General features: G+C 37.8%; 1 protein-coding gene across 3 annotated transcripts in view; it reads right to left on the bottom strand.

Annotated features, from left to right (window-relative positions):
- The window catches only part of YLPM1 (YLP motif containing 1), a 74,643-nt gene that overhangs the window by 48,916 nt on the left and 6,703 nt on the right, over positions 1-19,024 (bottom strand). For all 3 annotated transcript variants that reach the window (XR_004620496.1, XM_011219052.3, XM_034643296.1), the window contains exons 2-4: positions 15,343-15,579; positions 14,236-14,415; positions 12,483-13,477 (exon numbers count right to left, since the gene is read on the bottom strand). Coding sequence is in view for 2 of the 3 variants with exons in the window: in XM_011219052.3 (XP_011217354.2) it covers positions 12,483-13,477; positions 14,236-14,415; positions 15,343-15,579 (1,412 nt within the window). In the remaining variant the exon portion in view is untranslated. The remainder of the gene's footprint in view (positions 1-12,482; positions 13,478-14,235; positions 14,416-15,342; positions 15,580-19,024) is intronic.

The raw sequence follows: 19,024 nt of genomic DNA, 5'->3' as shown, positions 1-19,024 counted from the left end.
CTGACTATGAACCTTTAGAATACCAGGGGGGGCAATAGTTTCTGACAATAGGGAGAATTCACCTAAAAAGGAAAAGAATCAGAATAGTATAGCACCTATCGTAAGTGACAGAAGAAAACAGAATGATGACCCTAAAACCTTGAGGAAGAATTATGTTCAACTTCAGTATGTAGTACATAAATGGTATTAAACAGTTTGGTACTGGCATAAAAACAGACACACAGATCAATGGAACAGAACAGAGAGCCCCCAAATAAACCTGAACATATATGGTCAATTACTTTATGACAAAGGAGCCAAGAATATACAATGGAGAAAGGACAGTCTCTTCAATAAATAACCCTGGGAAAATCAAACGGCATATACAGAAGAATGCAACTACAATGCTATCTCACAGTACAGACAAAAACTACCTCAAAATGGATTAAAGACTTGGAAGTAAGACCCCAAACCATAAAACTTTTAGAAAAAAACATAAGTGGTAAGCTCCTTGACGTAGGTCTTGGCAATGATTTTTTGAATCTGATATTAAAAGCAAAAATCAAAAATAAGCAGGAACACATTAAACTACCAGGCTTCTATACAGCAAGGAAAACCATCAATAAAACAAAAAGGCAACTTACTGATTGGGAGAAAATACTGCAAATATTATATCGGATAAGGGGCTAACATCCAAAATAAAGAACTCATACAACTCTAGCAAAAATACAGACAACCTGATAAAAATGGGCAGAAGATCTGAACTGATATTCTTCCAAAGACATACAGACGGCCAGTAAGTACATGAAAAGACGTTCTACATCATTAATCATTAAGGAAATGCAAATCAAAACCACGATGAGATAGTACTCCACACCTGTTAGAATGGCTAGGCTCAAAAAGATTAGAAATAACAAGTGTTGGCAAGGATGCGGAAAAAAGATAACTCTTATACACAGTTGGTGGGAATGTAAGTTGGTGGGGCCACAGGGAAAACGGTATGAAGGCTACTCAAAAAATTAAAAGTAGAACTACCATATGACACATCAATTCCACTTCTGGGTATTTGTATCTGAAGAAAACAAAAAAACTAACTTGAAAAGATATATGCAATCCCATGTTCACGGCAGCATTATTCACAATAGCCAAAATATGGAAACAACCTCAGTGTCCATCGATGCAAGAATGGATAAAGAAATTGAATATTGAACTGAATATTATTCAGCCATAAAAAAGAATGAAATCTTGCCACTTGTGACACATGAATAAAGCTCAAGGGCATTGTGCTAAGTGAAATAAGTCAGGCAAATAGTGTATTATCTCTCTTATATTTGTAATGTAAAAATAAATAAATAGATGATAGATAGATAGATAGATAGATAGATAGATAGATAGATAGATAGATAGAAAAAAACCAAGCTCATAGATACAGAGAACAGGCTAGTGGCTGCCAGAGGCAGGGGTGGGATATGGGAGAAATGGGTGAACTAATTTTGTTTTTAGTTTAAATAAATTAAAAAATTTTTAATGCTCAACTTCAAATTCTATATCCAAATTATTAATCAAGTGTGAAGTTAGAATAAAAACATTTTCAGACACACAGGACTCAGAAAATGTACCTACCTCCAACCCGTGATTTCTTAGTAAGTTACTTGAGCATGCACTCTGGGAAAAAGAGGCACTAAACCACAAACAGGAAGCCAGGAGGTTCAGTAAACAGTGAATCCAATCCAGGCTGATAGTCAAGGGAAATACTGGAGTAACAGCCATATGGCAGATCTTTTGAGGAACCAACCACCCAACCTGCCCAGGTGAAAAGCAAGAAGATACATAAATTTGGGAGAGAGATCTCCTCAGGGGAAAAAGAGCTGGTGTTTTTGAGACTGGGATTGGAGGATTATTTTAAACATTTTTCAAGAAGACAATATAAAAGAAAATATAATTATAACACACTGCCTATCTCTACAGCAAACATGGTTTACTTATCTAAAAACAGTGATATAAATATATTAGACAGATGGGGTTAGAATAATGTAAGAAACAAGTCTTTATCAGACCTGTAAGTAAATATATAGCATCTAAAATGTCTAAGTCAAGAAAGCAGGAACATATTATTTAGTAATAGGAAAGTTAACTACCAAAAGAAACAGTTAAAGAATTAAAAGATGTCATTAGAAAACACATCTAGGCTGGCTGTCTTTCCTGATTTAAAAACTATCTGGATGTACCACTTTGATAAAAATGTAAAATGAATTTCTTTAAGGGGCACAGAGAGATTAGCCCCAACCAGGAGAAAGAAGGGCTTCTTCTGTGGCTAGAAGAAGAAAGATGATAGTAAGGTAAGGGAAACAGACGGGCAAGAAGTGAATTTCACTGGGCCAGAAAGCCTTGATTTTCTCTGGGAGGCAGGAAGCTGAAATAAAGATACAAAGCAAAATAAAAACGTTTGCGGAGACAAAGAAAGCAGCACTAGTGCAGCTGGTCCCTGCAAAGTGGTGAAGGCTTGGCACAGGCATTGTTGGGCAAAGGGCAAGGAGCTGACCGGAGACTTGTCAAAGGATACACTGCAATGCTCAGGATGGAGGCCACTTATTTACTTATTTACCTACTTATGATACTGTTTCAGGGCTTGTGAGGGTTTAGGTGAAGTTACATTTATTAATTCAAAGTGCCTTGAAGAACACCTTAGATCACTAAAATTGTGTAAAGCCATCAGCTTTGTATTTGATTCAGCAATCATTAGTTCGTGTAAGTGGTAAGAGAAGACGATCCGCCACAAGGTATGAGAATCAGTAAGAATGCTTGTCCGCTTGTCACCTAGTATTATAAACAAATCTGAATACAGACGAATTGCCTCGCTAACCAAACTGTGAATGCCTTCAGAATTTTATAACTGAGACATCCTGGCATAAACAACAGTGACTGAATATCTGTCAGGTACTATGTTAGTGCTGGAAATAAATGGATACTTAAGGAGTTCACAATCCAGGGGAAGAGTGAGGCAAGTAAATCAACAATTAGAACACAATTCGATAAAATGGGACATGTTGGCCTTGTTCACGGAGGTATCCCCACTGTTTGACTCACTGAGGGATCTCAACACATAATTACTGAAGCGCTCCCTGCCCCCTAGGGCAGGAAAAATAGGAATTGGTAAAGCAAAAACTGATAGGAAAGGGATTCCAGACAAAGAGAAGCGCATGTGCCAAGGCCAGAGGAAAGGATGAAGGAAGCAAGAGGCACTAGAAGATGCACAGATAAGCAAGAACAGGACACAGTGGCAAGGCTGTAAAAGTTAATGAACTCATTACCACAAGCCTCGTGCCTGCACATACAAGATGTGGTTTCCATGAAAGGGTAGGGCGCTGTGCTTTCAGATTAAATTGCTGATCAACAGCCAAGGGTCATCATTTTATTTTTATTTGTGGGGGGAGAAAATGTTAAAGCAATTGAAATATACTTTCAACACTACATGTAAATGGCAATTATTTATCAACACTGCACCTTCAAATTTTCAAAGTTCAAGGATATAACAATGTTAGACTATGAAAACCTTTTGTATTTATAAAAGTAAAGAATGTTTAAGCCTTTGGAAGAAATATATTAAGAGATACTCAATTTAAAAGTATGCACAAAAATAAGTCATGTTTACATCAATACAATGAAATGCTATGACCTTTTTAACATTTAGAAACATTTGAAATAAAGTACAAACATAGCATATATTCACTAAATACAATCACAAAAACACATGCATTGCCCATTGATTAGATGAAAAGAAAAACAAATATTTGGTGTTTAAATATTTAGAAAAATTTGTACAGTTAGGCATTTCATAAGCTTCTAAAAAGTAAAAACCCTAAAACTAGGTATGAAACCATTAGAGGTATGTATAAAACTTTTAAGATTTGACATAAAAAGACTCCAAATTGGGTATAAAAACTTAAGAGGTATGCAGAAATACAAATACCCTTAAACGAGATAACATCTTATTGTTACAACAGTTACATAAACATACTCAAATCAGCTGCCATGGGAATTACAAAATATTAAATTCTGAAATCAAATTCCCACCCTTTTAGTTTTCATGTGAGATAAGTTAGTTTTCATGTAAGATAATTCTTCTAATTATTTTCTAATATGTATAACCAAGATTCTAAAATCAAAATTCCCGAGAGTAATCTCTATAAACAGGAACAACCATGACAAATGAAAGCAGAGAGTAAAATTATGAAGTGTTTATAATCCCTTGCTAATTCTACTAAGACAGGTACAGAGTGGAAGAGGTCCACAATTTCAATCCCAAAACCAATCAAAAAGTACATGTGACAGATCAGAAGCCGAGATAATACAAAGATGTCAATTCTTCCGCAAAATGATCAATAGATTCTATGCAACACTCATCAAAATTCCAGCAGGCTTCTGAAAACTGACAAGCTGATTCTAAGCATTACATGGGAAACAGAGAGAACCAAGAATAGTCAAGTCGATCTAGATCCGGGGTCAGTCAACTACGGCCCATGGGCCAAATCCAGTTAAGAGTGATTTTTTACATTTTTAAAGGTGAAAAAAAAAAGGAAGAAAGAAAAATATTTGACAGAAACCAAACACGGCCTACAAAGCCTAAAAATATTTACCATCTGGTCCTTCACAGAGAAAGATTGCCAACCTCTGATCTAGAAACAAAGAATTGGAGGACTTACACTATGAGATATCAAAATTTATTACCAAAGCTACAGTAATTAAAACAGGACACTGGTGCAGGGATAGACAAAGACAGCCCAGAAACAAATTCACACGTATAGTCATTTGACTCATGATGAAGGAGATACTACCAAAGTAGTAAGGACAAGATGACTTTTTCAATAAATGGCGCTGGGGTCAACTAGACAGCCATATGAAAAATAATAAACCATGACCCCTACCTCATACCATACATTAACAATCAAATCTATATAGATTGTTGACTTAAAAATAAAAGGTAAAACAATAAAAGAAGATAAAATAGGATAATATATTTATGGCCTTGGGGTAAACAAAGATTTCTTAAACAGGACACAAAAAAGCACTAACCATGAAGGAAAAGATCAATAAATTAGACTACTAAATTAAGATCAATAATTTCTAGGGGCGCCTGGGTGGCTCAGTTGTTAAGCGTCTGCCTTTGGCTCAGGGCGTGATGCCAGGGTCCTGGAATCAACCCTGGCAACAGGCTCCCTGCTCCGCTGGGAGCCTGCTTCTCCCTCTCCCACTCCCCCAGCTTGTGTTCCGTCTCTCGCTGGCTGTCTCTCTCTCTGTCAAATAAATAAGTAAAATCTTTTTAAAAAATCAGTAATTTCTATTAATCAAAAGACACCGTTAACCTTTGAGGTTCCTCTGGGTTCACTGGATCTTAATTTTAGAACTGTTTTGCTTTGTTTTTTGTTTTAGACAGTCTATTACACTCACATCTGTGACAATAGCTAAAATCAAAAACACAAGAAACAACAGCTGTTGGTGAGGATGTGGAGAAAGGGGAACCCTCTTGCACCGTTGGTGTTGGAACACAAACTGGTATAGCCACTAAGGATGACAGTATGGAGGTTCCTCAAAAAGTTAAAAAGACAACTACCCTTTGATCCATCAACTGCACTATTAGGTATTTACCCAAAGAATACAAAAGTACTAATTCAAAAGGAGATATGCACCCTAGTGTTTATAGCAGCATTGTCTACAATAGCCAAATTATGGAAACAGCCCAAGTGCCTATCAACTGAGGAATGGATAAAGAAGATGGGTGTGTGGGGTGTGTGTTTGTATATATACATATACGTGTGTGTGTGTATAATGGAATATTACTCAGCCATAAAAAGGAATGAAATCTTGCCATTTGCAACAATGTGGATGGAGGTAGAGAGTATTATGCTAAGCGAAATGTCAGAAAGACAAATACCATATGATTTCACTCATATGTGGAATTTAAGAAACAAAACAAATGAGAAAGGGGAAAAAATAGACAAGCCAAGACAGACTCTTTTTTTTTTTTTTAAGTAGGCTCTATGCCCAACATGGAGCTTGAACTCTTAACCTCGAGATCAAGAGTCCCATGCTCTACCAGCTGAGCCAGTCAGGTGCCCCCCGCCCCCAAAACAGATTCTAAATTATAGAGAACAAACTGATGGTTACCAGAGGGGAGGTGGATGGGGGGAGATGGGTTAAACAGGTGATAGGGATTAGGAAGTGCACTTGCTGTGATAAGTACTGGGTGTTGTATGGAAGTGTTGAATCACCGTTATTGTAAGACCTGAAACTAATATTACACTGTATGTTAATTAACTGGAATTTAAATAAACACTTAAAAAAATAAAAATAAACAGTTCTGTTATGACGACTGCTATTTCCTGACTTTTTTCTTATAGGCTTTCCCAAGAACAAAGAGAAAATTTACCTCTTAAAAAAGAGAATAAAACTTACATTTTCGTGCAATTACTATATGGTCCATTAGATCCTTTCATAAATTTAAGATACATTATGGGATCCTAAGTGATTTTCTTTCTGTATCTTAAAACATTCTGCAATTTCCTTATCCTAGAATTCATTACTTACTCATCATTACTTATCAATTATCCCTAACTATGCCAAAGGAGATTAAAATACAAAGATAATGAAGGAATGATGGATTCGCTTAAAGGATGAAGCAAAGGTGGAAACAGCTGTCACCTCACCCCACTTTTTATTGCCCAAAATATTACAGCCTACTTTTAGGCTTCATTGAACACTTCGGGAATTTAGAAATTTTCATTTCCTGACTAGAATGGCAAAGAAAAGTGAGAGGGAAAGCTGTGTCAATATCAAAAAATAGACACAGAGACAGAAACACTCTAGGATCTAAGAAAGGTATGAATCCGATCATATCAGTAAAATCTCCAACTGTAAGTCTTCAGATGACAGTACCCTAGATTAATATTCTCAAACTCAAGATTCAATGAGTGAACAATATATTTCTAAGGACAGAAAGGAAATGTACTATCATCCACGTAGTTATTAAACTGGAAGGGTGTCATCACATAATATTTTGTGCCAAGAACCTGGACCATTCTGCTTTGCCAGAAGAACATGTGACAGGATTATTTTATCTTTTATGTTTACGTTTATGTGCCAAAATTCACTCAATGCAGAGTTTTGCTCTTGTAAAATTTTTATAAAAATTTCTAATAAGTTGTTTTTCACTATCCCTTTATTGTTAATTATTATCTGTAAATTATTTGTAAAATTACTTTAAAATGTAAAAAGTAGGGGCGCCTGGGTGGCACAGCGGTTAAGCGTCTGCCTTCGGCTCAGGGCGTGATCCCGGCGTTATGGGATCGAGCCCCACATCAGGCTCCTCCACTATGAGCCTGCTTCTTCCTCTCCCACTCCCCCTGCTTGTGTTCCCTCTCTCGCTGGCTGTCTCTATCTCTGTTGAATAAATAAAATAAAAATCTTTAAAAAAAATAAATAAATAAATAAAATAAAATGTAAAAAGTAAAAAGGGTCCACTGGATCTATATGATACTTTTTTGGTATACTGAGGATAAGAAAGACAAAGGGCTGCAGAGTGAGAGATAGTTGAGACAATCTAGACACAGGATGATATCTAGTATTCATAAGGAACTCCTACAAATCAGTAAGAAAAATACATAACCCAATAGAAAAACTGAGAAAAGACTTCAATCAGCACTTCATAAAAGAGGAAATTCAACTTAACAATAATCATATGGAAAGAGAAGTTAACCTCATTTGTCATCAGGGAAATACAAATTAAAGCCATGCTACAATACCACTAGACATCCACCAAGATTGCTAAAATTTAAAAATTTAATAATACCAACTGTTGATGAGGATACAAAAAAACTGCTGGTGCAAATGTAAATGGACACAATCACTTCGGAAAACTGTTTGACAACATCTATCAAAGTAGAACCATACATACCCCCCAATCAAGCAGTTCCAATTGTTGGTATATCTCTAAACAAAATTAAATACACACACACAAACACACACACCTCTAAAGGGACACTACAGCGCCAAAAAGACACAAAGCAGTGTTCTTCATAATAACCAAAAAACTTAAATGGCCATCAATATTAGAATAGATAGGCAGATTGTGATATATTCACACAATAGAATACTGCAAAGAAACGGGAATGAACAAACTGCAGCTACGCACACCAGGGACGAATCTCACAATAACATAATGTCAAGGGAAAGACGCCAGACTCAAAAGAGTACATACAGTAGGATTCCATTTATATAAACTTCAAAAACAGGCAAAACTAATCTATGGTATAAAAAGTCAGTATAGTGGTTATCTTGGAGTTATAGCTGGGGTGAGGGAAAATGGGAAGGGGCATGAGGACTTCTCAGACACTACTAATCTTTATGTCTTGACCTCAGTAGTGATAACATGAGTGTGTTTACTTTGTGAAAAATCACTAAGCTATACACTCAGGATTGTGCACGTCTCTGCATATTACCCTTTAATAAATAAATTTTATGACTGAAAAATAAAAGGTTCTGGGAAACCAACATCCACTGACCTAATAGTTTATTAGAGCAGTGGTAGTCTTCTAGAAGACCTGATGAATCAAATGATACACATATATACACACAATTTCGAAACAGTTACTCCAGATGCTCCATAGTGTGGTATTTACACACGATGCAGTTCTATCACTTGACTTTTTGGAAAACTCAACAGTTTTTAGAAAGCGGCCTAAATCTGATTTTGCAGAAACTCAAAGTAATTTACATTACTTTATTTTAATAGTGTGTTATTGGTAAGTCAGTTATCTGTATTCTCCATTCTTGTTTTTCTAACCAGCTTTGTTTAAAAAACAAAACAGAGTAGCTTACTGTATCAGTTACATTTATAGAAAACTCTGAATTCAACTAGTGAGAAAAATTCACAAGTTTCCTTGACAGTTGTGGATTATTCCTACCTCAGTCTCTTTCACTCACTTACCAGCTTCCTGCTGGTTTTTTTTTTTTTTTTTTTTTGCCTAGTTACACAGGAGGAAAAAGAACCATGCCTGGGCAACAGTCACAAACTATACTCAATATGAGCTAAGTGAGCAAAAGAAGTAGAAGGGTAAGAGAAGTGGAAATGACATAAGCTAGATTGGGGAAAGGTTTTAAAAACAGGGTAGATAACGTGAGCAGGATCCAATTCAAAAGCAAAAAAAGCCATCCTTATCAAAGTTGCAGGTGAAAAAGCTGGAGAGGAACAACCTATATCTAAAAGCAATATAATCAACATTTATTAAGATTTCAGCAGACTAAAACATTGGTCCAAACCTAACTAGAAAAAGAGAAAAACAAAACAAAATAAAAAACAACTACGTAAGTTCAGGATGAGAGAGACTTGGCGGCTTAGTAACATCTAATAGGAAAAAGACCAGGGAAGCCAAATTGATGTTAAGCTCAACATGAGTCAACACTGTGAGAGCGCTGACCAAAAAAAGCAATTTGTTCAGCTACACATGTACATTATTTATAACAAAGCTGGTAACAGGTTCTATGGTTCCCTACATCTGAAGTAAGTGTTCATTCTGAAGGAGACTGACAAATCCAAGGCCCTTTGCAAGACAATGAGCAATGTAGCAGGAGGAGGCTAAAACCAATGTTAGTGTGAAAAGAAAAGAAGAATCTGGGTTTCTGTGATGGCAGAGAAAAGCAGGTAAGGCAAGATGGAGGAGACAAGAGGGCAGTGTTTAAAGAACTGTAGGGATATGCTATCGAAGGGGGACAGGATAATTCATTATGTGTTACACCACAGAGGCAGATCTAGAATCAACAGGCAGAAGTGATAGCAACACATTTAGGTTCAACACAAATAAACTTTCCAGAAAACTGCCAACACCTTATACGGTGGTATTCCTTATCACAGTGCCAGTGTTCAACCAGAGGCCATCAAAGACCTGTCACATGAAGTAAAATGAACTCAAAGGTGGATTAGGGCATCTGGGTGGTACAGTCAGTTGAGTGTGTGACTCTTGGTTTTGGCTCAGGTTGTGATCTCAGGGTCGTGAGGCAGAGCCCCACATTGGGCTCCATGCTCAGCCAGAGTTGGCTTGGGACTCTCCCTCCCTCTCCCTCTACGCCTCCACCCCACCCCCACCACTCACACATGCTCATTCTCGCTCGCTCTCTCAAAATAAATAGATAAATCTTTAAAAGAAAAAAGTGGATCAGAAGGCCTTGGATTCTAATTCCATCTCAATCATTTACTAGCAATGTCATCTGGGGTATCTATTTAGAACCTCTCCAAATCTCAGCTTCCCTTATATGTTTACTTCATGAGATCATGGAGAAATAATAAGGTAATATGTGCAAGACCCAGGATGACAAACTAAAATGCAACACAAATATGAGTTGCAATAGAGGGGATATTGCACTAGATAATTGCTAAGATCCTCCTAGCAGTGAAATTATTAACTGCACCCTAAGGTAAGAAAAAACTTAAAATAGGTCCTAAATTTACAACAAGATTTGGTAGGCAAAAGACAGAACACATTAAAATGACAGAAAAAAAGGGAGCAGGAAATCTATGTTTCACAAGGTGTTAAACATGTACTTTTCTGATAGCAAATTAGTCACCAGATCTAAAAGGCAATGCTTAATCCAAAAGATAAGTAGGAATTCTAATAAGTTACACATGCCAAATAAATTAAGACTACAAAATGCACTTGTAATCACTGACAGTATGAGTATCGCTGAATCAAGGCATTAAACACAGTGCTTAACTAATGCTTTTGCTCTGGGGACCCCCGGGACTCTGCTCCCACTGGGTATGGACAGGCTCTACTCTCCCAGTTGTAAGATGCTGAGCAAGTTACTCAAACCTCTCAGCCCCAGTCTGTAAAGGGTAAATGCAGGGTATGAACTAGCCTAGTTCACAGGTTGCTGAAAGGACTCTATGAGATAACATATGTAAAGCCTCTGGCAAGGCTTCTGGCACCCAGAGGAATTCATGTTAATTATGTGTTGCCACAGAGGCATCTCTAGAATCAACAGGTAGAAGTTATAGCAACACATTTGGTTCAATGCAAGAAATAAACTTTCTAGAGAACTGTCAACACCTTATAAGATGGTGGAGTTTCGTGCCATGCTGTTTTCAGAGTTATAAATTTGGGGAACAAGTAAAAAGTATATTTTGTTTCCAAAAGTCAAAATTAAGGTTAAATTAAAAATGATACTATAGATACATTGACACTGAGATGGAAAACTAACCAATGTACTGACGAGTGGAAAAAGCAAGTTTACAAGATAATATGCTGAGTATGATCTCATTTTTTACGACATGTATTTTTTAAATTATTATCTCTAGGTTGTGGAATTAGGTGACTTTCACTTTTTAAAATATTTTTCTGTACAATCTAAATTTAATATAAGGAGTATGTATTTCTATCACAATTTCCAACGGGAAAAAAATGTGATTGATAAGGTTTCTCTGTAGGAAAATCAACATTTAGGTCAACCGGGGTGGGGGGGGGAATATACTTTTACAAACTTGGAAAAATGAATTTAACACTTTTTAAAAAGCAAAGCAAAAAAAAAGAAACAACAACAACTTAGACTACTAGTAAATTTTTCTGTATGCTTTTCGAAATAAAAATGTGGCTCAGACAAAAGGAAAAGAGCTCCCAAATTGAGGGAAATATACAGGAAATAAGCTCCATGGGGTAGGGATTTTGTCTGCTCTGTTATATTCACCGCTATAAGCACAGAGCAGGAATAAATATTTGCTGAACAAATGGATAAAAGTCCTATTTACCCTTATACTAAATTTTGTTGCCTATCTCACTAGAATACTGGCTTATTCATCTTTATCTCGAACAGCTGGCATATTATCTAACAAAAAGAACTTACCAATTCAGTTATTTGTCAAATTAAGAGAAAAAAAACAAAAAAGATAAAATTTAATAAATATTACTTTTGAAGCTAAAAAGTCAGTAAGAAATTGATAAGCATTTCTCTAAAACAGGACATTCATCCTGGACTATAATCTCTACATAAAGGATAAAAGCAGTGACATCAAAGAAATGGGGGCATGTTACTACTTCTGGATTTTATTATGTCGTGTCTAATAAGTGAACAACACTGGGGCGCCTGGGTGGCACAGCGGTTAGGCGTCTGCCTTCGGCTCAGGGCGTGATCCCAGCGTTAAGGGATCGAGCCCCACATCGGGCTCCTCCGCTGTGAGCCTGCTTCTTCCTCTCCCACTCCCCCTGCTTGTGTTCCCTCTCTCGCTGGCTGTCTCTATCTCTGTCAAATAAATAAAATCTTTAAAAAAAAAATTTAAAAAAATTTAAAAAAAAGTGAACAACACTAACATTATTAACTGTAAACCAGGAATGTATATAAAAGTACAAAGAGAACATAAAAATCATGTAAATAAAGCTTTTTATACCATCGAGGCCTACTCAGCCTACATCAACAAAAAAGCCAAACCAAACCAACCAACCAAACAAAGGCAGACCTACCTTGGGCCTCTTGGGCCTTCCAAGTAACTGCTTCTAGGAGGATCTGGAAGCAGTCCACCTGACCTCACTGGCATGTCCTTGACTCCAGTGATTGGCTGAGATGGAGCAGCTGAAGACTCCCCAAGTCCTTGCTCAGATGAGAATGAACTATATGGCAGAGTAGACTTGCTCAGAGGGGCTTTAGAATTCACTTGTTCTGATGGGCTAACAGCTGATTGCAATGGAGGATGGTAGGTTGAGGGTGGGGCTGAACCAAAAGACACAGGAGTGGGAAGCAGTGCTGGTCTAGGTTTCTCTGGAACCTGTGAACTCTGAGAACTGGAGCCTGGTGGGACTGGAGCTGTTGCTAACTGAGGAGGTATCCCTTGTGGAACCCCAGGGGGAGGTAATCCTGGAGGAGGTGTGGCTAAAGACAATGGTGGGAGGGGCAGGACAGGTGGAGGCGCCGCTGAGGAGAGAGATGGTGGGGGAAGAACCGGGGGTGGCCCTGCAGAAGAGAGGGAAGGTGGGGGAAGAACCGGGGGTGGCCCTGCAGAAGAGAGAGATGGAGGCATCACAGGCGGGGGCACAGAGGTTGGTAAAGAAGGTGGCATCACAGGTGGGGGCATGCCAGGCGGTGGCACTGAAGCAGGCAGGGCAGGGGGCATCACGGGTGGTGGCAATGATGGAGGCAATACCGGAGGGGGCATTGTTGGTAGAGGTGGAGGCATCTGAGAATACGGAACAAAAGGAGGTGGCATTGACATGTTCCCCATATACTGGTTCTTCATGTTCTGAAATGAATTGACTTTCTCCTGGAGATAGGTCTGAGTCGCTTTCATATGTCCCTGCCATGTTTTCCACTGCTTCTCATACTCCTGAAGCTGATCTTTATGAGGATAAGAATGGAGCTGCTCCTCCCACAGCTGAAACTCCCGCTCCCATTCTTGGTAGAGATGTTGAAACTGTTGCTGCTGCATCTCATAATGCCGCAGCTGCACGTCTACAGACATGGTCTACAAACAAAGGGGTGACAATTATTTCAAGACATTCATATAAGAGAACTAATCACAAGTTAAAATATTAATGAATCAAGAGCATTTGTAGTCTTAGGGAATGAAAACACTAAAGATTTTGGGAGGCTAGTAAGGATAAACTTGTTACATCTCCTTAAGGATGATAATTCTTTCTTCCTTTGACTCATTTCTGTAAGTTATCACAGAGTTGGAGAAACCAACTGAACACAAGCAGATACCTATCTCAGCAATAATTATTTTTCAAGTTTTTCATATTACCATGGATCACTTTAAGGATTTGAAAAATGATCTATTCCTACAGACATACAGACACAAGTTTGTGTCTTCAAGATACAAGAAGAACAAGTTTCTTTTGTGGTGCATTTCCTTAGGTTTCTGTAGTGGTTGCTGTGACTTTTTCGGTGGATTTTTGCTTGTCAGTCACTGAAGTGATTTGTAGGTAACTTGAACCCACATGGTAAGAATCTCTGGTTCTTAAAACCTTAGCAATGGTCCTCTAGCACCTGCCTGGACTGACATGACCAGAAGACTCCACTCTACCTGCCCCACCCCAAGAGCATTTTCATAAAGCTGTACTTCCCAAGTCCCTGGTGAGGTGCCAGAGAACTATTTGGAACCCCCTTGGAAACGTCTAATTTAATTTCTCTCCTTCTGCACATTTAAACCTCTTTCAGGAATGACAAGTCCTTTAAGTGACCTGGGGCAACTTCCCACGTGCCGGCTGAGGAAGCACTTGCCTGCATATGTGGCGGCTGCTGTATGAGCTGCTGGTACTGCTGCAGGATCTGCTGTAACTGCGTGTGCTTCTGCATTATTCCCTGATACTGGAAGCCAACCCGGTGTTGCTGGTGCTGCTGCCAGTGCGCGGCTGCAGCCTGCAGCTGCTTTAACCTAGCGTCCTCTTCCGGGTCTTCGGACTAAAGACAGAAGAGAGAATACGCTTGTATGTAAGTAATAAAACAGCAACCAAGTTAACAAAAAACCTGAACATTTCATTAAGTATTGTATTACAAAGTCCAGAATCTCTACAACTCTGGCTGACTAAGAAAAGTTCTTTTATGTTTAGAGAAAACACCTGGCTCTACTTACACTGTGGGTCATGAATACTAACACAAAGGAGTTTATAAATTCCATAGTCTTCATTGGAATAATCATCCTAAACAGGGCAACCATTTCCCCAAAAAAGTCAGTTTACAGCTATGTCCTTTGCACTCTAGGAGAAATCTTTTTCTTTTTCACAGTAGCCACTTTTAACCAATAGACTACAATGTCATCATTATGGCTCAATAAAGTTTCCACATAGGCTCTTGGGAGAACAAATACCTTTGGACCAAAGTGGGAACTTCCCGTTATCAGTTAGTATGTTCAGTGACAAGGATTATCACACTGAATGCTTCGACAGCTCTAAGAGAGCCACTCTTTGAATATACCCATTTTACAGATGAGGACACTGCAGCACAGAATGGTTAACTAACTTGCACAGAGTCACCGCCCCCAGCAAGTGGCAGTGCCTCGACTACCGCTTGAACACAGTTTGACAACAGAAGCTGAAGCTCATAACTACTGCGCTGTGCTGCCAACGTGAAAACACGCTGGCATCCTGTTAGTGCTTACAGAGCCTCAATTCGGAAGAGTGTCTAATTCTTCACTCACTTCAACCATCAGAAAAATGTCTTTTCTAAACTCGATCAGGCATTCGTCTAATTTTACCGTACTGGAATTTTACATGTACTTAAAAAAAACCACATAAAAACATATATCCATTTTGACAAAGGTATACATAAAAGAATCAGAAACAAAGCTAGATAATTCATTAAACACCAAGTAATTAATTTTATGGTTACCTGGGGTTCCTCAGGTGGGAGAGGAGGTGGTACCTCCTCATTAGGTGGTGGTAGAGGGGGCTCCTCAGATGAAGAGGGTTCTGGTACTTGACTGGTAGCGGGGACAGTAACTTCTTCTTTTACCGGCTCAGGTGCATCCTTTGCTATGATAGGACCTTTTTTGTGTCCTGGCAAATGCACTTTTGTCCTCTGCTGCAAACTAAGCAGGTGCTGCCGATACCAATACTGCTGCTGTTCCTACAACAAAAGGCATTTTTAAGAATTTTAATTGAAGGGGCGCCGGGGTGGCTCAGTCGTTAAGCGTCTGCCTTCGGCTCAGGGCGTGATCCCAGAGTCCTGGGATCGAGCCCACATCAGGCTCCTCCGCTATGAGCCTGCTTCTTACTCTCCCACTCCCCCTGCCTGTGTTCCCTCTTTCACTGGCTGTCTCTCTCTCTCTCTTTGTCAAATAAATAAATAAAATCTAAAAAAAAAAAAAAAAGACTTTAATTGAAAATCCTATAAATCTGCAACTTGGTGTTGACAGAGACCTGCATTTGTATTTCTGTTCACATGTCTATATGTAAGAAAAGGTAAAGCTGGACTGAGAAAGGCAAATAAGTAAACAAGATCTTTCAATTCCTTCCCCAAGTTTATATATTTAAGTTAAACCATATATATTAATTCAACATACTTCTCTACTCTTTTAACACACATACTTTTGAAAGCGAGAGCAGTCTTTTTGATAAATGCTCAGAGGAAATCCCTTCAGTTTTCTCAGCTGCTGGTGTGGGTTTATCCAAGGGGTCTTGTAATTAATGAATATGACCAAACAGTTCTGTCTCTTCTCTGCCTTCTCTCTCCTCTAGTGTTCTTCCCTCTTTTAAACACCTGTTGTATGCCAGCTACATACACATAAATGAGAATATACTGTGTTTCAGAATACTATTTATTTTAAAAGTCTTGGCTTTGTCCTCCAAATTATACTGTAATTTAACTTTCTGAAGCTTGTTTTGTGCTTCCACTTGAAAAAAGTTACAACAATAACAAGTCTAATGCAGAAATAATTAGAAAATACAGCTGATCCTCATTATTCATGGATTCTATATTTGCAAATATGCCTACTTGCTAAAGTTTATTTCTAACTCCAAAATCAATACTCAGGAAACTTTGGCTGTCATTTGCGGACATGCGTAATAGAGCACTGAAAAATCTGAGTTGCCTGACTTGCACACTTCCTGCTGTGGTAGAACAAGGCCATGCTCTGCCTTTTTGTTTAGCTCTCATACTGTAAATAAGGGTCCTTTTCATGGTCTATTTAGGACCACATTTTTCAGATTTCTGTGCTTTTTGTTGGTGCCTTTGCTGTTTAAAATGGCTGCAAGCATGGTGTGGTGTGCTGTCTAGTGTTCCTAAGTGCAGAAAGCTGTGATGTGTTTCACACAGAAAATCTGTGTGTCAGATAAATTTCATTCAGACATTTGTTACTCTGTTGGCTGTGAGTTCAATGTTAATGAATCAACGAAGTATATAAAATAAGGTGTTATTAAACAGGAACACATACAAAACAAGGTGTATTAACTGGCTGATGAAAATGAGACCAAACCAAAGGCTCACAGGAACCTAACCCTGCATTTCCCCTGGGAGCAATGGTTTAGTATTCACTAATTCAATGTTCTTGCCAACTTTATGGAACACAAATACCTCAAATAAAGAGAATAGACTGTACAAATAAGCAATAACTAATTAATTAAAATCAATAAAAAATCTCACCACTCAGACATAACTACAGGACCTTCATTTTCCCAGTATTCGTTATATAACTCCCTACGGTTACAAGGGTACATGAGGAAAAAAGTTGTCATAACACTAAAATACTCACTCATGTACTACCCTTTATACTTCCATAATTAACAACAGCATGTATTTCTACTACAATTATAAGGACGTAGGATTTTATGAAAGTGATGGCAGAGAATTTTGGAACCCCTTACTGATAGCTGAGGATCCAGCAGAAGTCCTGCCAGTTAACAACCAAAATATTTTTTATAATAGGAACTGCAAAAGAGAATGATGTGAGTATCAAAGGTTGAAAATAGCCCCTAGGAAAACTGATAAATCTCACTTTCTTTTTCAATATATCCAAAACCAAAATAAAAGATGATATATAATACTGCCATATAATTTTGTTGGTATTATAACAAAAATTATAGTACAGAAACCAAATCAACACTATCCTTTGTTCATTCTAAGACTCAGCTATTCCTTATGATTTTGAGCTTTGTTTTTTAAGATTGTGTCCCAAATCAAATCCTTTACTTTTTACAATAAACTTTTGGTACCTGTGTTAAATGGATTCGTTTTGCTTAGATTCGCTGGGATTCATTATTTTTTGGGATAACCAGGATTTCCTATATTGTTAACATTTTATTGTACATCCTCTCCAGTTTCCCACATGCAAACAAAATGCATAAAATATATACAATATATACTCTTTTCTCACTAAATATAATGTTTCATTATCTGTTTTATTACTCACAGAATATAATTTTCTCGGGAGAGAGCTGTCTCATGCTTTTTTTATATCCTACCTGGTGCTTAAGCATAGTGCGAGAGCACAGGAGAATATCAATTAATGGTTATTGATCGACTAAAGATTTCCCTTCCAGGCCACTCATTTCTACGACCTGAAACTTGCTCCAAATTATTGGGAGGAATAAATTCCATCTAACTACCTATATCTTGAAGTCTGGGTCATGACTGGGCTATTCTGTTTTTAATTACCATGTACATAAACATCAGCTCCAGAGATATAATTACTTTTCCTACTGAACATAAAAAACCCAGCACACTGACCAAGATAGTTGACAATAATGTACTATTAAAACATCTTCAATTTTCTTCCACTATTTTATGAAAATAGCAACAGGCTTATCTTTCAGCTTTAAAAAATTAATAAACTCAGTCTCTTTCAAGTAGAAGTTAAAAGTTTCCCTTGTTTTTAGTTTCTTTGAAAGCATCACTAAAAGATACAAAGATGCAAACCATCTTTCATAAACTAGAAGCCAATGGCAAGAGACATGAAAACTGTACATATCTAGATTCTTGATCAATTTGTATGTACCCACCTTATTGTCAATGTTTCCCATCTTTGTCTTAGACCTAGTCTTAAGGTTAAGAACCTTATTAGGAGCTCGAGTACTTGTTGATTTGCTGACAATATTCACTGTAGGTCAATTTCTATTTCATATGAACCCAATAAGCAGAAACAAGATCTAGTTCAGTCCTAGGACTAGGCTTCGGCCCATTTTTAAAGCTCTACAAATGACCATCATTCAGACATGTCCTCAGTGACCCCAAGAGAAAAGTGATTTAGTTCTATTTTAGAAAGGAATAAAACCTGCCTGGACTTCCTAATGAAGCCAAAGCCAAACTAGTAGCCAGTTTTTCTGATTGTGCCATCATATCAGACAACTCCATCTCACAAGGGATGTTAGTCCACAGGTAGAGGAAAATCACTGCATATGTCACATTCAAAAAGAAATTGAATGAAGAGAGTTCAAAAGGATGTAAGAACTATTTGTCACAAATATCATTATCAAAAAGATGCTAATTTATTCGGCAAGCATTTACTGACCACTTGCTACCAGTACAGTAATGAACTAGGTACTAAATGATTTTCCAAGCAGAGAATGTGTGAGGT

Source organism: Ailuropoda melanoleuca, chromosome 14, assembly GCF_002007445.2.
Source record: "Ailuropoda melanoleuca isolate Jingjing chromosome 14, ASM200744v2, whole genome shotgun sequence".
Classification (NCBI taxonomy): domain Eukaryota; kingdom Metazoa; phylum Chordata; class Mammalia; order Carnivora; family Ursidae; genus Ailuropoda; species Ailuropoda melanoleuca.
Note: the sequence above shows the minus strand (reverse complement) of the source record. Positions and strands in the feature narration are given on the sequence as shown.